At 33.1% G+C, this 25,452-nt stretch overlaps 2 protein-coding genes across 2 annotated transcripts in view; one reads left to right on the forward strand and one right to left on the reverse strand.

The window, feature by feature from the left end:
• Duox (dual oxidase) overlaps positions 1-22,415 on the forward strand; it is a 96,131-nt gene extending 73,716 nt beyond the window's left edge. The window contains exons 8-18 of the mRNA XM_072536739.1: positions 4,573-4,774; positions 9,509-9,988; positions 10,640-10,924; positions 12,444-12,647; positions 12,705-13,014; positions 13,102-13,476; positions 15,203-15,420; positions 15,476-15,698; positions 19,815-20,047; positions 20,290-20,574; positions 22,204-22,415. Coding sequence (XP_072392840.1) covers positions 4,573-4,774; positions 9,509-9,988; positions 10,640-10,924; positions 12,444-12,647; positions 12,705-13,014; positions 13,102-13,476; positions 15,203-15,420; positions 15,476-15,698; positions 19,815-20,047; positions 20,290-20,574; positions 22,204-22,332 — 2,944 coding nt within the window. The 3' untranslated portion in view covers positions 22,333-22,415. The remainder of the gene's footprint in view (positions 1-4,572; positions 4,775-9,508; positions 9,989-10,639; positions 10,925-12,443; positions 12,648-12,704; positions 13,015-13,101; positions 13,477-15,202; positions 15,421-15,475; positions 15,699-19,814; positions 20,048-20,289; positions 20,575-22,203) is intronic.
• A 619-nt stretch (positions 22,416-23,034) lies between these two features.
• On the reverse strand, positions 23,035-24,448 carry LOC140444982 (protein DPCD). Its single transcript, XM_072536740.1, has 2 exons — positions 24,214-24,448; positions 23,035-23,563 (listed from the first exon to the last, which is right to left on the reverse strand). The coding sequence occupies exons 1-2, from the start codon at positions 24,371-24,373 to the stop codon at positions 23,118-23,120; spliced, it is 606 nt and encodes a 201-aa protein (XP_072392841.1). The 5' UTR covers positions 24,374-24,448; the 3' UTR covers positions 23,035-23,117.
• Between the last annotated feature and the right edge of the window lie 1,004 nt (positions 24,449-25,452).

Here is a 25,452-nt window from a genome sequence, read left to right on the forward strand (position 1 = left end):
ATAAATTTAAATAAGTGTTCGAATAAATGTAGATCAAACCATCCCGATTTGCTCCAAATGTAACAAGAGTTTTCAGGATCATTTTCTGTCCATGTAGACCATAGCTGATCTGCCTTATGTACAATATAAGGTGGCAACATAACTCCTGATCCACTAACGGAAAACAACACTCATTGAAGATTTTGTGTGGTCCAAACAAGTACCAACTATTACCCGGTCTGTTGTCGGTGAAAGATCCTAATCTTCGTCCTTGTCTGTTTAGATAATTTTGAACGAGATCTTTAATATTGTCTTTATCTAGGGAAATCCCCACTCCGCAGAAAATAAAACAGTGTCTTTTAAAAACACTTCCTCCTCATTTGTCAATGAAATGTAGACTCCCATAAGATTTTCATACTTTAATTTTTTAATTTTCAATATAATGTAAATTTTGATATACCGGTATTACCTGAAGCCTCCGCAAATGTCCATCTACCATTACGAATATTTGTTAAGGTTTCTTCTAAATCATCTTTACTAAAGTCGTGGTATTTTCTCTAAAATCTGTAACACAAAAAAAAATAAAAAACCGTTACTTACCCTCAAAAAATAAAATCAACAAAATTGAGGTTAAGAACCCCTTAAGAAGGTAATAAACTATTGTAAAAAAAATATTACATGTAATTTGCTGATAAGGACACCTGTTGATGACCTTAACTATACAGTGTGTAAAAGCCAAATGGAATAAATTCATTATTTAGGTTACTGTACATATTTATAAAAAATCCCGAAACACGTCAAATTTAAATTATAACTTGACATTCTTTAACGTGAAAATGCAAATCCTACCTTCAACCCCCTTAGAATGACAGGTACAATCCCCAATTTTTAAAATAGGAAGTATAGGCTTGTGATATATCGTTTGAAAGGTCTTTTCATTCTCCATTCAAAAATGTTGTCGCTTTCAAGTTTATTAAGATTAATTAAGATAAAATAAATTAAAATCATGTGGTTACCGAAATTCGCTAAAATATACTCAAAACTTATTTCCCGTTTAGGTCTTGATAATGAGAAAGTGAACAAGAACCATAGCAATGTGGTTTTTAGATGGTAACCATTAAAAAACTTTAAAGAATTTCCGTGGCAACGTTATTTTAACACGCATTAGTAAATTGTTTTATTTAACTTGTCAGTATTTTAATTTAAGTAAAAAGTTCGTTCAAGTCAATTCTGAAAAATGGTTAGATTAACGGAAATGCATAAAATAACAGTTTTACAAATGATTGGTTACGGAGATAACCCCCGAACATAACAGGAAGTAACTCGCCTATTTCATGAGAAATTTCGTAATTTACCGCCTATATCCCAAGGAACAATAAGTAAAATAGGGAAGCAGTTTCGCGAGTTTGGTCATGTAAGGCAGATAAAAAAAGCAGCTGCCAATGCACTGAGTGATGAACTCAAATTAGATGTGTTGCTTGAGTTTCAGGAAAATCCACATACATCGAGTAGACAGGCATCCACTACATTCAATGCTAGCCATACATCGATAGTAAACATATTAAAAGAAAATAAATTGCATCCCTATAAGATGATACCTACTCAGGAGCTCATGGAAGACGATTTTGATAGGAGAAGTTTTTTTGTGAGCAAATGATGGACATGTTGGATAACAATATTATCCAATTAGAAGACGTTATGTTTTCTGATGAGTGTACTTTTTCACTTAACGGTCATGCTAATCGGCAAAATTGCCGCTACTGGGCCATGGAAAATCCTCACTGGATGAGAGAAGAACACACTCAATACCCTCAAAAGGTTAATGTTTGGGCAGGGATTGTAGGAAACAATATCATTGGTCCCTTTTTCATTGAGGGCAACTTGAATGGCAACAATTATTTTACACTACTTTAAAATTATGACATTCCAACGTTGGCAAATTTATATCCTGATCCAGGAAACCCTCAAGTTCCAGCGAATACGATATGGTTTCAGCAGGATGGAGCACCACCACATTACTAACTTAATGTCCGGCAGTACCTCGATACAATATTTCCCAATCGGTGTATAGGGAGGCGAGGATCGATTGAATGGCCAACGCGATCACCTGATCTTACATTATTAGATTTCTTTTTATGGGGATATGTGAAGAGACATGTGTACAAAACTAAACCTTTTGATTTAAATGACTTAAAAGAACGAATAACGCTTGCGATTAGGTCGATCACGCCTGTTATGTTAAATAATGTTAGAAGACAGTTTTATTTGAGATTAGGATGTTGCCAAGACGATCGCGGTGAACATTTTGAACATCTACTTCATTAACATTTATAGTTCTTTTTCGTGTTCTACATTTTATTACGTTTTGCATTACATTTTAGTTTTTGATTGTATTGTAGCGAATTTCCGTAACCACATGATTTTAATTTATTTTATCTTAATTAATCTTAATAAACTTGAAAGCGACGACATTTTTGAATGGAGAATGAAAAGACCTTTCAAACGATATATCACAAGCCTATACTTCCTATTTTAAAAATTGGGGGTTGTACCTGTCATTCTATGGGAGTTGAAGGTATGGGTTGCATTTTCACGTTAAAGAATGTCAAGTTATAATTTAAATTTGACATGTTTCGGGATTTTTTATAAATATGTACAGTAACCTAAATAATGAATTTATTCCATTTGGCTTTTACACACTGTATAGCATATCAAAAATCGTGGTTTTCTTACCTTCTATTCAGTATTTTTTAGGAGGCAAACAAAACAATTATGTACAACTTTTTGCAAGTAAATATATCAGTTCATCATTGTAGAATACTTTAGAAATTATTTTGAAGTTTGAGCATTTACCTAAATGATGGCAACAGCATTTCCAAAAATAATTGATTGCTCTGTCAAGTCACCCCAACAATTTTAAGTCACCCTACGGTAAATGAAGGAAAACTAATAGAGGAAAGATGGAAGCTGTAATAGAACTAACAATTAGAACCAATTATAATGTGATTATATTTTTTGCCTAGGGATATTTTGCGACATAATCTTTTTTATAATCCACATTTCTACACATTCTATTGTTTGGTATGAATACCAAAATTTTGTATTAAATTGTGAATATATATTTTTTTGTTCTTGTTAGTAGATTAATAGATTAATAGTTAGTGTACTAGAGTCTTAAACATACGAAGTTGTCTTCTAATTTATAGTCGATTTTTAGCGTCTTCCGTACATCTAATGAAACCAAAATAAAAAAATATCTTATGATCTACTAATTTTTCCGCAGTGTTTTTACGAGGGAAGCACTTTTTAGTTTGCAAGTTCTAATACAGAGAGTCAGAGATGTCAACTACGACACATTGCATGTTTCATTAATTTCGAGAAGGCATTTGACAAAATAAACTGCCCGAGATCTTCACAGTCGGAAAAGGAGTTCGACAGGGTTGCATACTGTCACCAGCATTATTTAACATATGCTCTGAAACCCTGGACGAGTCATAAAATGGTACCTATTGCAGTAAATGACCAACTTATAAACAATATTAGATATACAGACGATACCGTATTGTTGTCAGATAGTGCGCAGCTGCTTCAAAGGTTGATGGATAATGTTGTAGACATGTTAAAAATATGGCCTACAACTAGATTGGAAGAAGACAAAATAATGATTATTAGTAAGAACACCAACATACATGCACAAATTACAATAAACGATGCACCATTAAAAAGAATGGAGAAAATATGCTATTTTAACTGCAATATTAAGGATACCTGGGATCATAGCTACGAAATAGATACTCGTATTGAAAAACCTAGAAGCTCTTTTAACGGTCTCAGCAAGATTCTCTGTAACTTATCTGTAGGTATTAATATACGCATAAGATCTTTAGATATTACGTCTTTAGTACCCCCTACGATGTAGAAAGCTTGAGTCTTACAGAATATGCCATAAAATGCTTAGAAGCATTTGAAATGTGGTGCTACCGACTTAAGGGTCTCCTATATATACCCCACACAACTAACATAACTATTCTCCAGACTATTCCAGAGGTTAAAAAAGACAAAGAAATTATTAACACCGTAAAGAACAGAAAATTGGCTTACTTCAGCCACGTTGTGAGTAAAAAAAATACCGACTTTTACAGTTAATTTTACAAGGCAAGATTGTGGGCCGGAAAGGCCCTGGACGTAGAAGTATATCCTAGTTGGCCAATCTTAGGCAATGAACTGATATAACGTCAACTGATCTAATTCGAGCTGGTGTGAATAGTACGAGATGGATCAATGTGGTCGCCAGCATCACTAGAAGATATAGGGACTTTTATAAGAAGTGTTTTTAAAGTTTTGGAATCTGACTGTATTCTTGTTTGGCACGTATCTATTTGTTTTTTCAATTCTTGTTATTCTAATAATCAATGTCTTACATACAATTCGGTTAATTTTTGTTTTTGAGTATAACACGATGATATTTAAGAACAAAATAATGTCTATAAATACAACATATTTCTTTAGTAGCTTTTCAAATTTTGTTGATGCCAATATTTAGATAATCACCAAAAACTTTGCTTTGTAGTGTCAACTTTGATATTGTTTTAGGCTATTTACTAAAAATGAAATAGAAGAAATTAGGAAGATATCTTTATACGATATAATTATTAACAGTACTAGTATTCATGAAAACGCCATACAAAAGAACGTTTTCTTCTGGATGGAAGGTGATCCCTGTCCCCAACCAATGCAGCTCAACACGTCCCAGATGGAGCCTTGTAAAGTGATCACAGGTTATGACTATTTTGAAGTAAGTATTATCAAATTATGTAGATATTTGCAATATTTTATGTTTTTTTGTATAATAATAAAGCAAAGGAAAGGTGATTTACACAACAAACATGTTATTAAATTGGTCAGTTAATACCTCAAAAAGTAACTTCAGGGAACTCTGCATCTCTGGGAATTTTGGATGCATATATTGGAAAATGGTAGTAAGTTAAATAACAATGAAAATTAGCTTAATAAATTATCAGAAGTACCACAAACTAATTGATTAACCACAGTACAATCAAATCAAATGCAACAGGAAATCAAAAGAACCGTATAAAGAAGTAAAAAAGAGTTAAATAAATTAGAAATAAAATAACGAGAGATTATGATAAAAAGAAAGAAACATATTGATATTTTTAAAACTAAAAAATCAACTTCTTACGACATATACGAGAGGTTTACTAAAAGTTTTGTACAGAGCCATCTACAGCTATTTACTAGGACGTTTTTATGGTAAAATTCGATTTATTTCACACATACAATGACATGTGATAATAAGAATAACCTTTTCACCGCTAGTACAACTATTCAGCTGTTTTACTCCTTTCTCTGTCACAATTTTCTTGGATTTCTGCACTGTTGCCGTACTATTCTCATCAATGTTATGTATCCTATGATGGATATCTAGAATAAACGGCATGTAAATTGTCGGAGAACTTGTTGACATTATGTGGATTCAATGATGTTAATCTTGATCTTGAGTCCAGCTATTTTATCCTTGATCCAATTCGTTGGATCTGGAATATTGTTTTTAATCGCCATATCATATGCTTCCTTTCGTGCTTGAATAGTTGTTAATCCGCAGCTCATTTTGCTACAAGTTTTAATGTAATCACATAAAGAAATTTCCTGTTCCTCTGAAAACACACATCGTACAGCATAATTGGGTTCCATTTGAATCATTATCTGGATTAGTTTTTTTAGGTCGATCATTATCTGGATTGGGCATAGTTTTTACAGGTCTGACAAAATTCTAATGTAAACGAATCCCATTTCTTGCAATTTTTCCTTCAATTCGTTGACGGACTTGGCAAGCTGTTTTCTCAAAGCTTTTTTCATTTCGCGCCACAAAGTCTCTATCGGGGACAAGTCGGGACTTTTAGAAACCCATTCCAGAAGTGGTATGCCATGGTCTTCAATCCATTTTAAACTATTTTTTGAGGTATGACAACCTGCGCCATCCTGTTGGAAGACAAAATCTTCCGCTGATATTAAACGGTGTTCCATAATCGGTAAAAGAGATTCGTCTAAAATATTCAAATATTTGTAACTAAATAATAAAATGTAACTTTCCCACACCTTTAGACGATATGCTGCCCCAGATCATGACAGATGCAGAAAATTTGACTTTTCTCTTCAGACAATCGGGATGGAAAGCTTCGTTTTTCCTGCGAATGACGCGACTCCTACTGTCTCCAACACACACTTCAAATCTGGACTCATCACTCCATTGTATTAAATCTCTAAATCTCATTGCGACTAAGTCCAATCTTTATGCTCTTTTGGCCATCTTAGTCTACTTTTCTTTTATTGTAATGTTAAAAGTGGCTTTTCCCTAGCGTAAAATATAATGAAATTTATTAAAAACAATTCGTACTAATTTTTTCAACCATAAAACTTACTTTGTAAGTATCAAATCCTAATTTGTGGGTCTCTCGGTGACATGTTGATCTATAATCGTGTCTTCCAACAACGTCACTCCATAAAACGCTTAACTCCATATAATTTGCTCGTCGATTTTTCACTGTAATGCATCTTAATGCATTTCGATATGTTTCGGTTATTTTACTTTTTCGTACATTTCTAGGTTTTGTGACGACCGAACCTGTAGTTTTGTATCTTCTGACTGTATTTCTTACACTATAGCGTGACATTGCAACATATTCGCGATTTTCGAATGGGATTTTCCAGAATTAAACAATCTAATAATGATTGAACAAATTTTCTCATCGATAACTTTACCTCGACACATTGTACAATCCACAAACGGCAAAAAGCTTTACAATACTACAAAATACATTTGACATTAACTGACAATATTATTGTTTTGATATCTTTTTTCCATAGCTGCCTCTGGATTTAACGTAATTATGAAAAAATCAACGTATGTTGACATATAAGTGAATGCATAGCATCGAGTTATCAGTAATAAACATTTTATTTATCTTAAACCAGGGATGGCCAACCCGCGGCACGCGTGCCACTCTGTGGCACGATTGAGTCCTATCAGTGGCACGCGTAGCGTTTTGGATTAAAACAATTTCAAAAAAATTAAAACTTGAAAAACAAAAAATAATAAGAAGAAACTTGGTAGGTTTACGGAAGTTACGATAGATGCGGCATCATTGCATCCTCTGGCGAGCGATATTGCTGCGATTGGTGCACGTGATCCTAGCTGTCGTAATGTGCAATAGGACTGCGTTACCCTTGCTTAGTTTATTTTAAATTGCCCCGTTGTATGTGCACATTTTGTCATCGCGCATTGTTTCTTTAAAATTTTAAAAGTATTTGTTCGATATGTCCACGAGTAAGCCTTCGACTTCAAAACGAAAATACGAAGATGATATTGCAATTCGCGATTTTCAACCTGCTTGGGAAGAACAATTTTTATTTACTAATCGTAATACTTCAAAGCCTGTTTGTTTGATATGTGGATTGTCTGTAGCAGTTCCGAAAAAATTTAACCTGGAACGACATTATAAACAACTGCATAAGGACTTCAGCAACAAATATCCTATTGGTTCACATTTGCGAGCCGACTTTATTGAAAAAAAAAAGAAAACCCTAGCCAGCCAACAGTCACTGTTTCAGAAGAGAAGTGATGAAATGGAAATTATGGTTAAAACATCATATGAACTTTCTCTGCTGTTAGCCCGGAAGAAAAAAGCCTACTCTGATGGAGAGGAGATAATTAAAAATAGTCTGGCAATATTTGCTAAAAATGTGGGAGATGTAAAGATCAAAAATATGGTCGATAATATTGCATTATCCCGAAATACAGTCATGCGCCGTATAGATGATATGGGCCAGGATGTTGTTTCCCAAATTATAAGTGGATTAAAATCCTGCAAATTCTTTTCTTTAGCGTTGGATGAAAGTTGTGACAACACAGAAAATGCGCAGTTAAGCATTTTTGTCCGTTATACCAATGATAATTTTGAAAATGCCGAAGAGCTTCTGGATTTGCGCCAACTAGTCACAACAACAGGAGAGGACATTTTTCAACAGCTTAAAAACGTAATCGAAGTCAACAAAGTTGAATGGTCAAAATTAGATAGTGTTTGTACAGATGGAGCTCCTTGCATGGTTGGTAGACTAAAGGGGTTTGTTACATTACTGGAAAACTATTTGGGAAGAAAAGTTTTTAAGTACCATTGTATTATTCACCAGGAAGCTCTTTGTGCCAAGGACCTAAATATGTCATCTGTTGTTGACCCTGTAACACGCTGCATTAACAAAATACGAGCTCGAGCATTGAATCGACGACAATTTCGAGAACTGTTCGCGGAAGAAACGGAGCAAGATGGAGAGTTACTTCTCCATTGCAGTGTGCGCTGGCTCTCCAAAGGAAATGCACTCGAAAGGTTTTGGAACTTGAAGGAGTGCGTCTTAAAATATTTGCAAGAAAACAATGAACTACCCAGTGAATGCTCGTTACTTAATGATAAAGATTGGCTTTGGGATTTAACTTTTCTCACTGATATTATGAGACATTTAAATTTATTAAATTTAAGATTACAGGGAAAAATTGTATTTTTCCTACTCTAGTTGGTCATATATCTTCTTTTGTGAATAAACTTATGCTTTTTTGTAACGATTTTGGAGAACAGAGATTGACACATTTCACATTAATGCAGGAATTAGCCAACAAGGTCAGTAGAACTCCAAATTATGACAAATTTAAAAACCTTATATCTATTTTGCTAGGTTCATTCAATACCCGGTTTGAAGATTTTCAAAAAGACAAAATGAATGTTGACCTTTTCATAAATCCTTTTTCTATTTCTCTGCAAGATATCAATTGTTACTCAGCTGAAATACAGATCGAAATTATTGATTTACAGAATCACACTATACTAAAAACCAAATATAGGGAAATTATTTCAACTGTTACTGATCCCAATTATATTGAATTTTGGAAATTTGTACCAGCAAACAATTTTCCTAATTTACACGAGTTAGCTCTAAGATATTGTTGTAGATTTGGTTCAACGTACGTTTGTGAGCAAATGTTCTCTATTATGAACATAATAAAATCAAAATATCGGTCACGATTAACTGACATGCATTTAAAAAATCTAATTCTGTTGGCTAGTTCCGAAATTAATCCCAATATAGATGAATTAATTAAAAAAATACAAGTTGAAATACCACATTAAATAAGTAACTGTTTAATAATTTGAATTTTAGATAATAAGAAAATATTTAAGTTTTTTTGTTTAACGTTTTTATTTTATTTTTATTAACAATAAAGTAAGTTTGTTGTTATGTTTTACTTATTACGTTATTTTTTAAACCTCCACTATCTTGACTAAACGGAAAAATGTGGAATTTACATAAGAAATACATATTGTACCGTATATTATTAATGTTAGTATGTCGAAAAATTTTAGTGGCACGCCAAATTTTTTTTGTTCTCATATTGGCACTCGACTTAAAAAGGTTGGCCACCCCTGTCTTAAACTTACATATAGATTTCAATTGTTTTTAGGGAAATGAGTTGGTGTACATCTATGCCTGTGTATTCCTCGGCTTTGTCCCCATCGTCTGCGCTGGCGCAGGATACGGAGTGGTGAAACTTCAGAACAGGAAACGAAGACGTCTAAAGATAAAACAAGAAGAGCTTCGAAATGGCGATGTGAAGTTACCGGTAGATACAATGATAGTAACGGAATGGTTACACGCCAACCACAAACGAGTGGTCAAAGTCAGATTCGGACCGGATGCGGCAATACACGTCTTGGAAAGAAAGGGAGAGAAGCTAAGAACGATTAACTTAAAAAATGTAGATAATATTGTTTTGGAGGAGTCGTTAAATGTTACTTCGAATAAAAAACCGATAGTTTTAATACACGTACCGAGGGATTATGATCTGGTTTTGGAGTTGGAGTCCGTAGCTTCGAAGAAAAAGTTTATGAACAAACTAGAGCTTTTTCTTAATTCCAATAAGAAAACTCTGTTTTGTACCCAGGTAAATGTAGTAAAATATTTAAATGAAATTTTGTTGTTTTATGACATTAAAATATTCTTCTTGGAACTTTCCTTCTAAAAGGCATAACAACCTGATGCTATAAATTTGTTGTTTTATGATGTTTATTGGGATATTCTTCAGGGACTTTTCTTTCATCTTAGCCAACATTAAAAAATTGGATTAACACTGAGCCCTAATACAATCTCGCTCTTAAATGAAACTTATTAATGTCTGCTGTACTTATGGTTAGTTCTGACAGTTGTTCACATTCACATGTGACTGCGCTGCGCCGCATTTTTCGCTACTAACGAATGCAGCGCTATCGCACTATACGTCACTCATTTTTCCGAATGCAACCTAATCTAAACTTACTCTTCTGAATAGCTCACATCTATGGATGTCTCGCGTTAATCTTATTTAGTAGGCCAAATACACATATCTTATTATAATTTCAATTTCAAAATCTTCAACTTTGTGTGTGTGTGTGTGTGTGTGTGTGTGTGTGTGTGTGTGTGTGTGTGTGTGTGTGTAGATAGTGGATGGCATTAGAACTTGTCTATTTGCCACAGAATATAATCTTCAACTTTAATATTATATATTCTTAATACTCTTAATTTATTTATAAATAGTTTTAATTTATTTTATTTATAGATAGTAAGAGAAGTGCTACTAGCGAAGGCAGAAACACGTCAAAGACGGGAAAAGAAGCTGGAACATTTCTTCCGCGAAGCTTACGCTTTAACCTTTGGCCTAAGACCTGGAGAAAGGCGGAGAAGATCTGATTCTAACATGGACGGAGAAGTGGTAACGGTGATGAGAACGTCTTTGACCAAAAGTGAATTTGCCAGTGCTCTTGGAATGAAAGCAGATGCCGTATTTGTTACCAAAATGTTTAATATAGTTGATAAAGATAAAGACGGCAGAATATCGTTTCAGGTGAGTTTTTTTCTATCTAATAAGAATCATTACATTTCTGGTATATGTAATACCTTCTCTCATCAATAGCTAAAAGTGATTCAAGCAACATTCCTCTTGGCGCTGCATCCATTGCTCTTCAGAGTGATAATTTGAGTACGCTTTAAAACAAATGTGGCAATAAATAGTCTATTTTTGATGAATATGAGAATGTGTTACGATCTTTCTCTTTGTTTAACATATTTTATTCTCACTGGATTCTTACAGCAATTTTATTTTTTTGTGTTGATTTTTTTTAATGTTTTCTCTATCATTCCAAATACTCTGTCGGCAGGAAAGATTGAGTGCCCTGTTACAGGAAAGACTGTTTTAATTTTTCGTATGCTTGTTGGAGCACAGCTATCCAGAAACTTGCAGCACATAGTTAAAATATTTATATTCTTATTTTGTCCAGCAACCATCATACACCAAACGAATGGAGTCATATCCTGAGAGATGAGCTGATTTCAACTCATTGAATACAATGGAAGCAACCTCGTTGAATGATTGCTTTGCTTCGTCTTCCGTTCAGGTATAAATTGAGACAGTACTGGGGTTCAGGGATTCATTTGACAATCCTTTAACTACTGAAAGGTTATAACAGTAAAACTGTCGTGAATAGTACGCACTTTGAGTTACTTTTGGCAAAACAGGTTCTTCTGACAATCAAAACTCAAAATAAAACATCCTTGTGGTTTTTCTCGCAGGTGTTGGAAGAAGGCTTGGGCCTATTTCTTGTGTAACTCCATTTTCATTTTTAGACACCTTTTTTCTTTCTCCGTTTTTTCCACTTGGATAAGGTATTGTAATTCTAGGCAAGTACTACATTCATCCATGCTAGGGTAAGAGAATCCAATGTTGAAATCTGAGCAAAATATTTTCCTGAAAAATCCCTGAGTAGCCTTACAACCGAAGTGGTTTACAACCGAATATTGGAAGATTGTGGTTTTACCCTTTATAAAACGGGGAATATATAATAACGGGAGTTTTCCCCCGTTAAAAGCTGGCACTGGTATCCAACTCGATGATGACAGGTGGGGTACAGAGGAAGACCTTTGGCTGAGTACCTGCATGAACATACAAGAGGAGGAATTAATTAAACTTTAGTTAATTCAATTAATAGTGTTGCTATTGTGAATTCATTTTGCTGCTTAGTGTATATATGGTAGATGAATAATTAGATGGCAACTGTAAGTCTAAAGCCCATGCAGAGACATCTCAGTCTCAGGGTCAGCAACTCAGAAACCCCAAATTGATGATGGACTTTTCAGTCCGGAAACGTTCTGTGATGTAGTTCAAAAGGGTTTTTTTAATTATATACCTTTTATAAAGGATTTTTAAATAAAACTTTTGTGATTTATGTCATACAGCTAACTACAAGAATTTTATTTTCCTTTTGAACTATCTGTTACTTAGAAAATCTTTATATTGTAGAAAATTGAATGCTTTACTTATACATAGAACGAATCTTGAAATATTAACCTAGCTTTTATAATTTCAGGAGTTTTTAGATACTGTGGTACTCTTCTCCAGAGGCGCCACAGAAGACAAGCTTCGTATTATTTTTGATATGTGTGACAACGACAGGAATGGAGTAATAGATAAAGAGGAGCTATCAGATATGTTAAGGTCACTAGTAGAGATAGCGAGAACTACAAGCTTGTCTGATGATCACGTCACGGAACTTATAGATGGAATGTTTCAAGTAAGAGGTTTAAATGTTTTAGGCACCGTGGTAATCTCATTATATTATATTTTTTAGGATGCTGGTCTGGAGTATAAATACTACCTTACATATAGTGATTTTAAAGTATTAATGCAAGAATACAAAGGCGATTTTATAGCGATAGGTCTTGATTGCAAAGGAGCAAAGCAAAATTTCTTAGATACTTCAACAAATGTAGCCAGAATGACCAGCTTCCATATAGAGCCCAGCTTAGAAGATAAGAAAAACTTTTTGAGGTTGAAGTGGGATACACTTGTTACTTTCTTGGAAGAAAATAGACAGAATATATTTTATTTATTTTTATTTTATGTAGTAACAATTTTGTTATTTGTTGAAAGATTTATACGTAAGTATTATTTGCCGACTTTATGTTAAAATTACTGTTTAGAGAATCTGCTTTAATCGTTTTACCTTTTATTTTTGTTATTTTTAGATTATTCCTTTATGACTGAACATACAGACTTAAGACACATAATGGGTGTTGGTATTGCAATTACAAGAGGTTCTGCGGCATCCCTTTCATTCTGTTATTGTATGCTGCTTCTAACTATGTCCAGGAATTTAATAACAAAATTAAAGGAGTTTGCCATCCAGCAGTATATCCCTCTAGATGCAAATATACAGTTTCATAAGATAGCAGCCTGTACTGCTTTGTTCTTTTCGATATTGCATACAATAGGGCATATTATTAATTTTTATCACGTTTCCACACAACCAGTTGAAAATTTGAAATGTCTAACCAGTGAAGTACGATTTCCCTCTGATTACAAACCAGGATTTACATTTTGGCTGTTTCAAACCATTACAGGTATTGTCAAAACACATACTTTTTATCTAGCATCATTATCTTCCACGCATGAAACTAAAGACAAACCAGATATCGCCTGTTATTAAGTAAAGACACATGTTGTTTTCATGGACGCTCTAGACTCCATACATCGAAAAGAGATAGGTACAAAAAAGACGCTAAATCTCTAATAAAAATCATTGTTTTTTCTAAGAAACTCAATATTTCGCTATTTATTTGATAGCTTCATCAGGAGCACACTGTAAGACAATTTAAATATTACAAAAAAAATTACGTAATAATTTTTTTATTTTTAAATTAATTAATTTAAAAAAACAAAGATTTTTATTAGAGACCACTGCACCTGATAATTCCTACATATTTATAAATTGTTTTTTGGTCGAAATAATCATTTTTAGTATACAATGTACGTTTAAGTGAGAGTAAGATGATTAGAGTATGTGCTAAGTCGTTTTTAGGGATCACAAATTTAAGCAAGGACCGCATACAAAAAATTGTAAGAAATTTTGTTATCACTGGGGAGCTACTTAGGTAACGTAGAGGTGGCAATGGAGTAGGTTCAAAAAATGATGAAAAAAGAAACTGCATAAAAAAATTTATAGAATCCATAACATGTACCGAGTCTCATTACTGTAGAAGCAAACGTGAGGGTCTACTTGCCATCTGACTTGAATTTTAAGAAACTTTTCGACCATTATCTTCGAAGAGTGCCTCGGGCAATGTATGTGAAGCTTAGTGATTTTCGAAAGTATGTGAATGTTAACTACAACTTCGCTTTTGAAACTCCGCTGACCGACTGTTGCTCCACTTGCTTGAGCACAAAGGAGCAGTTGAAAGTAGCAACTTCTTTAGCTGTTCGGCAAAAGTTAGCCAGGGAGCATCGTGTTCATATCGTAAAAGCAAAGGCTTTTTTCAAACTCCTTAAAAATCCAAAACCCAACACAACTTACTTTTCGTTCGACTGCCAAAAAACTTAGCACTGCCTGATCAAGTAGCATATTTCAGCCAGCAAATAAACTATAATAACATGTAAATAAAATTTATTTCAATACAATTTTGTGCTCAATTTTTACTATTGAAAAAACTCATTTTTTTGGAATTTTTATGTCGGTAATAATCGCTGCGTCGAAGAATTCAGGTTTGTATGACCATAACTGCTACTTGTGAACAAGAGTCCGCTACACTGTACGGCATCTTGTGGTTACGTCTGCTATAGATACGTCTGCACAAATAAATGTACTAATTATACATTCTATGATTTCTGATGAGAAAACGCAAATTAAACGAGTAGTTTTCGGGGGCCGCTGAGTACATTTAAATTTAAGGACATTCGGCGTTTAAACGATGAAATCACTCTTCCAAATAGTGGAATTTTACTATAAAAATATATTTTTCCATCGACCGTCCATTTATGATCAATTTTAACACTCTCAAAATCATTTATTAATGACCTCTATTAATGAATGATTTTCTATTAATAAAAGATTTCATCATAGGCAACACAACATACATTGCTTGCATAAATTAATTAAAAGTTAAACTAAGATATCTTTATTTCTGAAAAGTACGGTCGACGGAAAAGTTTTGTAACGAACTCGTGAATTAAAATGGCGATTAAAATATCTAAATTGTTATTCCCCCCTATTAATACACTTGTTGGTTAAATAACTATTAATATCGTATTAAAAGAATCGCATATTATATTATAATTAATTTTTCTTTATAGGTGTTACCGGGGTACTGTTATTCATCATAATGTGCATAATAATAGTATTCGCTCATCCAACAATAAGAAAAAAAGCATACAAATTCTTTTGGTTTACTCATAGCTTGTACATTGTATTCTACATATTATGTTTAATTCACGGCTTAGCCAGACTTACTGGAGCACCAAGATTTTGGCTATTTTTCCTTGTTCCTGGTATAATATTTACCCTTGATAAGGTAAGATTCAACTAATTACGTATTATTTCTTTTAATACTTCAATATTTTTTGTAGGTGGTGAGCTTAAGGACACGGTATATTCCACTGGATGTCTTAGAAACTGAATTATTACCCTCGGACGTGATCAAGATTAAATTCTACAGACCGCCCAATTTAAAATATCTTTCAGGGCAATGGGTGAGGTTGGCATGTACGGCATTCAACTATGAATTTCATTCCTTTACACTAACATCTGCACCTCATGAAAACTTTTTATCTTGTCATATTAAAGCTCAAGGTAAACAAAATTAATCTCCTAGAAATTTAGAAAAAAATGTTGTTTTTATCAGTAGCGCACCTAGAATTTTCTGGGGGGGGGGGGAGGGGGAGGTTGTTCACCGAATTTTTTTTTATGATGTTACCTCCATTTTTAGTCCTTAAAATGTGTGAGTAACAGTGTCGGAGGGGGGGTTTAACCCCCAAAACCCCTCTGGGTGTGCCACTGGTTTTTATGAATTAAATTGAATCCACATTAATGTTTAGGCCACTGTTAGATTTTTTTTAATTGATGGAAAAATATTTGAAAACTGTTAGAAAAATCTAAAATTAACATGATCATTATAATATTACAAATAGATCACAGTAGAGCAAAAGGTACCTTAGGATTTGCATTTGCAAAAATTATTACGCACCAGTTCTTGAATCTTCCTATATCTTGTTTGCAGCTTGTTACTTTCTCCTATGTAATTAGGTTATGTTAAGTTGTTAATCTACCTTAACATTAGTTACCTTCGAAATAGAAGAAGAAGCCCAAAAGTGGAAAGATAGAGACAGCCTACAGACACTTTTGCTATGGTTGTTTAGATGTAATTATTAGTTTGTCTTAAATAATATATACAGAAACTGGTCGTCTATTCTAACAAAAAGCCCACAGAGAAGAACAAACACTCTGTTTCTGCTGTATTCTTACTTCGTTCAAAGTTTCTTTCATTTAGTTCCTTTCCTCTTGTTTTTTTATGGGTATATTGGCCTTCCTTTACTCCTTTTTCTTAGAGCCTTATTTAAACAGGCACTTCACACAGTGTCTCTTTCCTCTAGCTGCTAGTCCAAAGCTAACAAGCTTGTGTTAGTGTCCAAAGATATTCGCGATTTATCTTTTTTTTTGTATCCAATTAACTACTTCTTTTGCTGCTTTTGTATAAGCATTTTTATATTGCCCAGCCTATTCTAAATTACTTAGCTGCCTCTCTAGAAACAATTAACATAACCACTAGTTAAACAACTTTTGGTCGACACCTAACCACGGAAAGTTATTTTCTTGTGTTTAATTCGCGCAGAATGTGGAGAGCTTTTAGTCGAATTTGTGTGCGAAATCAGTTTAAAAGTTTTTCTAAAAAAACTCAAAGAGTGGCCTTCAAGTTATGGAAAAATCGCTTGGTGTATAACATATTTTTTACGTCTGCATAATCCCTGATTAGTTAATTTCCATTGTCTGTAAAATAGTTTATTTTAGAGTGTTAGATTTTAATGCATGACAGAGATCTTTCCTTTAATGGATAGAACGAGTGAGGTTATAAGAAGATATGATGATAGTGAATAAGGTTCAAACGCGGCTTGTTTAAAGGCTCGGTCATACAGGACACGATCTTTCGCGGCGGACAGCGATATCTGACCGAGGCCGATGGGATACACAGTATTGCACAATTCACGTCACACAAAGGACAATCTGTTACAGGTCGCAGCGTTCCAGTTTTAATCGCTTTGCCATTAATTTAATTAATAAATTTAAAATTACAGTTATCGCGCGATCAGTTTGGTAAAAATGAGTGAACAAACAGAATTACTCATTAAAAAAATGCTTCAGTATGTGTATTTTTTGACGTTTCCCACGAATATTTAAAAATGTGAATTTAAGAGGGGGTACCGTAAACTGGGGTAACTTTGCTCCACTTTTAGGAGTTATTAAAGGAATTGCGAGGAAAAGTGCATAAACTTTCTACTAGTATTATGTTTTTTTTTAATAACTGATGAAGAAAGTATACAATGTAATTATTGTATGGTATTTTTTATTCTAAAAATAATTAATTACACATTTTTTTTTAATAAAAAGTGGAGCAAAGTTACCTATAGTGTGGGGTAACTTTGCTCCACCTCATAAAAGCATGAAATTTTGTATAGTAACATATAGTTGGAGCAAAGCTAATGGGTTGCTTATATTAACCTTGCTCCAAAAATATTATTTGTGCAAAAAAAAAACTAAAAAAGAAGGCAGCGTATTCGGCTGAGTACTTCCTCAACATTCAGGGGAAATATTCCGCATTTTCGAAACCCTTCCTCTAAATTAGATTTGATTTGTGGACCAAGCAAGTCCATCACCTTTGACAAAAATGGAGGAAAGTGTTGCTTCTGTATATTAGTGTTGCGGATGCCATCTTCAGTACTTTTCAAAACTGACAAAATTTTTCGTCAGGCTATTTTTAGGGGCCGAAAGAAAGCCACGTCTAGAGGTTGCGTCAAATGTGTACTGTTTGGAGGCAGACAAATTAAATGATTGTCGTTTTCACGACAGAGTTGAAGTGCATGTACTGTAATATGTGAAGAGAGGTTGTCGTATAGTAATACCTTTTTACCATTCAGCTTCCTAAACATAGGTACCAACTGGAATTCAAGCCAATCTGCAAAAATATTTGCATCCAACCATCCGGAACTGCTAGCGTTGTAACGGCATCCTTTTGGCCCATTCTCAGCCCAAGTAGTCCACATTTTAGCAGCCCGGTAATTAACATAGGATGGTAAAAGTTCACCTTTGCCGTTTCCACAGAATATAATGGACACAGAGGTCTTTGAAGCGTTTCTAATTAGTTCTGGATACTTGCAACCTCTCTTGACAATGACTTTCTTTTTGCCGGGATCAACAGTGAGATTAGTTTCATCACAATTCCATATATTTGTTGGAGCAACGCCGCCTAACTCGACTGCCAGATTTTCGAAAAAGCTTCTCAATATGTTTTTATCAACTCCTGCTCGTACACGTTTAATATTTTCTGCAAAACGTAGGGAAATTTCAGGATGTCTCACCATAATTTTTTTGATCAAATCCTCTCCAGGGAAGTTATCCTTGAAAATTTTGACATCTCTTCCACAACGGTTTAAATAATTTTTGATAATGTTTTTCAGTTCCCTTGCGTTTATACTCTCCCATATAAATCAGGCAATTGACAAATTGGTTTTCTTCGCCGGGAGTAAATACGTTTTGCCTCCCTGGCGTTTTGGAATGTTTCTCTTTCAGTTTATTTAAAATGGTCCTTCTTGGAATCTTATATTTTTCTTCTGCTCTTCTGTGTGAGATTTCACCTCTTCTTATTTCATTTAAACACTCTTGTAGGGTTTCTTGTCTATAGTCAGCATAGCGCCGTGATCCTAGTACTGTTTTAGGTGTTCTAGGCATATCTGTAACAAAAATATATATTAAACATAATATATATTTCGGGGTAACTTTGCGCCACTTTTTTGGAGCAAAGTTACCCCGAGTCACCTGATAATTTGTAAAATTAGGTTAGAAAAAGAAAAGTTTATCATTTGTTCATTTATAAGTCACAATTTAGTAAAAAAGTTGATAAACAGTATACACTTAACGCATACACAAATACTTACTTGTGAGATAATAGCACAACTTTCTACACACACCAAATTGTATACGTAGTTTTTACACCACCACCTTCTCGACTCGCTGTAGGCATGTAAATCTAAGAGCAAGTCGATGCTGCACATGGGGAGACTTTGTCAATAGGCAACCAGTAAAACGGCGACGCGCGTTTTGTGAAGGCGGTTTTTAATTCATAGGTAAATTAAAATGAAACTTTTTTTAGTAATGGAGCAAAGTTACCCTGGCAGGGGCAAAGTTACCCCTGTTTACGGTAGGGTTTATTTTCAATATTTTAAACATATTTTTAAGGTTTTTTTTTGAAAAATTGTTTAATTTAAATTTATTTATAACATTAGTACATTATAATACAACATTTTAAGAGAATTATCTAAAATTTTGGTACAAAAATATTAAAAATTAAAAAAAAAGATTTCGTTAGTTTCCCTAGGTCACAACGGATAAATGAAGGTAGTGCTTCGGAAGTGATATGTTTGGTTTAGCAGATAGCTCGTTCGGCGACGAGAGGGCATTTTAAAGTACCTCGGGAACTATCACCGGAAGTACGAAGAACAGATCCTGCACTAAGATCAGTCAGGTGGCGTCTTGAACTGAGATGTATTTTGAAGATTCCAGACCCCCTCTATAAAGAAGAAAAAATTTAAATGGCGGCGTCCTGGACTGATATGTCTTTTGAAGATTCCAGACCCCCCTCTATAAAGAAGAAAAAATTTTAAAAAAGTTTATTTGTATTTATTTATTAATTTCTAGGGCCTTGGACATGGAAACTAAGAAACTATTTCGATCCTTGTAACTACAACCCCGAAGATCAACCAAAGATTTTACTCGAAGGCCCGTTTGGAGGAGGGAATCAAGACTGGTATAAATTTGAAGTGGCTGTTATGGTCGGAGGTGGTATTGGAGTTACCCCGTACGCTTCTATTCTTAACGACCTAGTTTTTGGAACGTCTACCAACAGATACTCTGGCGTAGCTTGTAAAAAGGTATATATTTTCGCTAAGTATTTGTGACTTATAGAGCAATAACCAAGATTCCCATCAAAGGACAAAAGTAGTGTTAGGAAATGGAGCCGTAAAGAGTGGAGAATGCAGTGAAAATTACGCTATGAAGGAGATATATAATAAGGAGAAATAAAAAAAAAAGAATTGAGAGAAGCAATAAAAATTAATTCAAGAATTTCAAGATTAATTCAACTATAGTTGTCTAATTGTTTTATCGGTTTTAGGTATATTTTCTTTGGATATGTCCTTCTCATAAACACTTTGAATGGTTCATAGATGTATTAAGGGATGTAGAAAAGAAAGACGTTACCAATGTGCTTGAAATTCATATTTTCATTACACAATTTTTCCACAAGTTCGATCTAAGAACAACAATGTTGTACATATGTGAAAACCACTTCCAAAGACTTTCGAAAACGTCTATTTTTACGGGATTGAAAGCTGTTAATCATTTTGGGCGACCAGATATGACATCTTTCTTAAAATTCGTACAGAAACGTCATAGTTACGTAAGTATATTCGACCCTTTTATTTTAAAACAGAGTAAAATAAATATGTAATATTACATTGCAGATATACTTGTTTTAATTATTGATATGTAAATATTGTAAAGGTATAGTACAAATGGAATTTGGCCAGAATGTGCAGACGTTATTTAAGTTTTTAATCCCTGAGTCATATTACCGATAACAGCGATTAATGTAATATAAAGGTCCGAACTTACACTCACTCACTCAACTGTTACGAACGTAATTATTTGTATAAACAACGATTTACTAAGAGAGAATAATGTTTAGTCTGCTAATCACTTTACCCGAATTGGAAAGTTTGGAAGTCATAGTTATACCTCGTTTTTTATATTATCAGTTATCACTACAAACAGTTTGGAACAAGAAATAACGTTATTATAAACGAAATATTATATATTTGGATGAAACATGGTACGATAGGCATAAGACCGGAAAAAAGCTGAATAAACAACAATAAAAAATATTCAGTTGCATTACCATTCAATAAAGGTAAAAGAATTATTATTTTACACTGTGGTGGAGAAAACGGATGGATCAATGACTAACATCTGCCAAAAAATTGATAAAGATGCGTCATCAGACTACCACGATGATATGGGCACTGGTCTTTTTGAGTGTTGGTTTGAAAAACTATTCTCCCAAAATGCCCAAAAATAGCGTAATTGTCATGGACAGTCCTTCAGACCATTCCAGATTAATTGAAAAAATACCAAATTCTATTTGGAACAAATCCCAAATCAAAAAAATGCTTTTGTGTTGGTATATTTGTATTTTGAAGAGGCATATACGAAAAAGCAATTTCTAGAGGTTACTCACAGTGAGCAATTTCAAAAGAAATATGTTTTTGATGACTGTGCTCTCAATAATGGACATACCTTACTTAGACTACTTCCTTATTTTGGTTATTAAATCCAATATAATTGGCGCAATTAAAAATGATGTGTTAAGTTAATAATTTAATGCATACATACCTGTAAAATATATCTTTTATATGTGTTTATGTTATATGTAAATAACAACGAAAATAAATAATTATTATACATACATATGTACCAAAAGAATTTTTTTCGTACACCACTGACATTCCAGAAACAAGAGTCGTCCATTTTTATCAGCTAATTTGGACGCAAATATTTATTCATAGGTTAGTATATTACATCGTGTTGGAAATATGTCATTTGATGATAGCATCAAAGAATATAGACGCATAATTATTATATGATAAACTGTTGGTCAAAACTTGACAACAAATGTTCTGAATTTGATAAATACTTGCATATCTGTCTTGTACTTCTTATTCCATCATCTGCACACTTCCTGTCTCTTTGCTATCTAGGGCTAGTGTAGTGATTTGTTTAATAAAACAGAATGCCTTCATGCCACTAAAGTTTGATTTATGAAAAGTACAGATTATCAGATTATTAGACAGCTTGTTGATCTAAAAACTAATAAATCATGGAACTTATATTCCATTATCATAGCTTATGATGAAAATAAATAATACAGTCGTAGTATATTTTATTTTAATACTCATATGAACTATTAATCAGGTATTTCTGTTTTATATGAATACTCTTACAAATTATTAATTACATATTTCTGCTTTAGGTAAGCAAAATTGGTGTATTCAGCTGTGGGCCCAGACCTTTAACCAAAAGTGTAATGTCCGCTTGTGATGAAGTAAACATAGGAAGAAAATTACCATACTTTATTCATCATTTTGAAAACTTCGGATGAATCATTTATTTTAATTAATTGCATGTAAATATTGTGTATGTGTAATTGTTTTATTTATTCAATAAATTATTTTTTATTATTCATTTACTAAAAACCATCAGTATATAAAAAGGTATTGCTGTGTCAAAGACTTCATGTTTTTTGTTTTGTCTTAAAATTAATGAACCAATCTGAGAAAATACAAAAATACATATAAGAAAGGGGAAGAACTAGCAGTAACTAATTCCAGAAATGAAGCTTTGACAATTTTTTTAAATATAGATCAAATAATGAAAATATTTTGATTGTTAGATGACTAGGAAAACATACAGCAAGCATATAGATCACATACATCATAAATGCTACATCTTACCCAACACATCGAAGACAGCTACAAAAGACAACCGGTATTCAAGGAATTTTTTAGATCTCACTATTGCTTACAGTACCGCAAATCACAAGAGACTTCTCTAAAAACTGTACATCCTCACATTACAGTAAACTTACTTGTCTTTTCCACATCTTCTAGCAAAACAGAAGATTTTTCGTATCTCTCGATGGTAAGAATAGTAAATGGAAAACACAAAAGAATGATCTTGCTCAGGGCAGTGTAATAGCACCTAGATTAGCATAAGCTAGAACAAAGATCATAAGCTCAAATAGGATGCTGCCAATCAAATGTCTGAAGAATAACCTGTTTTGGAATGAACAATAAAATATATATAAGGGTAGGATAATGTATTATGTTCTATAAATGTGAATTAAATAAATATTATACAATAAAATCACAAATATTTATATTTCATTCAGCTAGGTCGGCAATCTGGAATATCTCCTTCATCTTTTGGTTCAATTTTCTTAATTTCTTCATACAGAGATTTTTCAAATTCAAGTAACTCCTTGGGCTTTTCATATACAATAATTAGAGTATTGAATTTATGTGTAAATGACACATTTGACTGATCTAAACTAATACCTAATCTTGCTAGGTCTGGTATAGGAAGCTTCTTAAAGTATTTTTTATTAGATGTTCTTACAACTAGGCACTGCTCATCTGGATCAATTGTAATTGAGTATACTTCTATAGGATAAGGTAAATTTCGAATTCTCCATTCTAAGATCTTTTTTGTGTTTCTCCTAGTTATACAAGGTTGTCCTGAACTTTCTTTAATACTGTATTCTTCTTTGTTAAGAAAAGTTGGATCAGGATCTCCTATTTCTATATCCCATGCTTCTTCATTAGCCAATTTACCTGAGAATTAAAATAGTAATTAATGATCTTATAATGTAGAACAGGCTTGTAGAGTATTTGCACACTATGATTTCATAAGAAACCTAAAACTATCAGAAATTGTAGTCCAGACAAACATAACACTAGTAAATTAACAGCAAAAAAAACCCTGACATCACATTATTTGGCTAAATTTTTGAATGAGAAACTGATCAAATATTATAAGGAAATATTTTTAAATTAAACATATTTTATACTAAGAATGTAAATTAAAATAATTACTATTTTAGTGGGAAATAGCCACAGTTGCAGTTTAAGATAAGTTTGTTAAGGTTTCAATTTCTACTTCGGAAATTGTTCTCAAAATACAAACATTAATAAATTGTTTATTAAAATTTTTATCTATATTGTACGATTTCCGAAGTGGAAATTGAAACGCCAATAAACTTATTTTAAACTTTAATTGTGGCTTAGTCCCATTAAAATCGTAATTACTTTAAAATGCCACAAGAAAATAGCTTCAGAACAATACATTAAAATATACACAAGCTTTGCTATTATTTATGGACATTTTGCTATTGGTTTTAAATTGGGTATCATATATACTTCTGAATGCAATATTCAAAAGAATCCTTTTAAGCAAAAATTTACTGCAAAATTAAAAATTATACCTAATCGTTTCCACGCTCGTCTAGTCAGAACACCCGTTTGTATATTATATTCCTCTACCATTACTTGTCCTTTATCTAATTCATAATGAACTTTCTTGAGATCTCTTTGTTTTATACATGTTTTTTTGGCCTTTTGTAATCGAATGAACCATTCGTTCATTTTGCAATTTTAAAAGTTTTATCAATAAGCTTTTTTGTTTTTAAATGTGACATATTTGGTTATATTTATTTCACAGCACACTCCCAACTAGCAGTGCCAGTCCCGTGTTAATGAGTAAACATACGATTCGCGCATCACCTAGTGCCAGGGTGCGTAACTATACATATACAAGCTCGTCAAATTACCTATATAGGAATAACAAAAAAAACCTTATGTATACAACAATTATTATGTATATATTTTTCACTATTTGGGTTTTCTTGTTATGTTGAGGTTATATTTATTTTCCACTATAAAAAATAAAAATATTTCGTTTTATTCTTGTCAATGCAAGGAAGAAGGTTGGAAGGCAGGAATGTTGTTCTATCTCTGTTTAGTTTATTTTTCTTTGGTATGCTGTTTTAGATGTCTTTTCTTCACAACGTGGTTTGTTTTGTTGAGTCTCACTTGTCTTTTTGCTCGATGGTGTCACCCCTGGCTGGATCACTGTGTTATGTCTCACTCTCACTAGCGGTTTGCGTCGGTGGATGTTGTTCTTATGGAGGAAGTAAATATTCAGGGTAATCGGATGTTTTAGGGTTTGAGCTAAAACGGTCTTTTTCAGAAATTATTAGTAAATTAATTAATTAATGATATAAATGAGTGAATTTACATATAGAATGTAATATAAAAATGTGAGTCGCGGTGACATAAAAGACAACGAACAACGTTATATAGTTACGCACCCTGGCACTAGGCAATGCGCCAATCGCCGTTTTACTCTTTATCACGGAACGGGTACTGCTAGGTGGGAGTTTGCTGTGATTTACTTGTCTTGTCTTCCTTGTCAAAATTCATACATAAAACCATAAAACGATTATGTCTGTGTTGTGTAGATTCTAACTCGATGGTGTTGTGTGATATGTACTTCTATACTTAAAAAGGAGTCAAGTATCTTATAAAATTAGTAAACATTGACTTATCTATTTAATTGTGTAAAAAATTATAATGTTATTACAATAGTACAGTAACTTTTATTTAACAGATTACTCTTACAAAATAATACCACAGCACACCCAATGTCAAACAAATTCTACACC

Source organism: Diabrotica undecimpunctata, chromosome 7 (genome assembly GCF_040954645.1).
Source record: "Diabrotica undecimpunctata isolate CICGRU chromosome 7, icDiaUnde3, whole genome shotgun sequence".
Taxonomy (NCBI): domain Eukaryota; kingdom Metazoa; phylum Arthropoda; class Insecta; order Coleoptera; family Chrysomelidae; genus Diabrotica; species Diabrotica undecimpunctata.

Coding starts and splice junctions, on each gene's coding strand:
- LOC140444982 (XM_072536740.1), bottom strand. CDS start 24,373: ATGAACGAATGGTTCATTCGATTACAAAAGGCCAAAAAAACATGTATA. Junction 23,564..24,213: donor ACGAGCGTGGAAACGATTAG/GTATAATTTTTA, acceptor TTTAATTCTCAG/GTAAATTGGCTAATGAAGAA.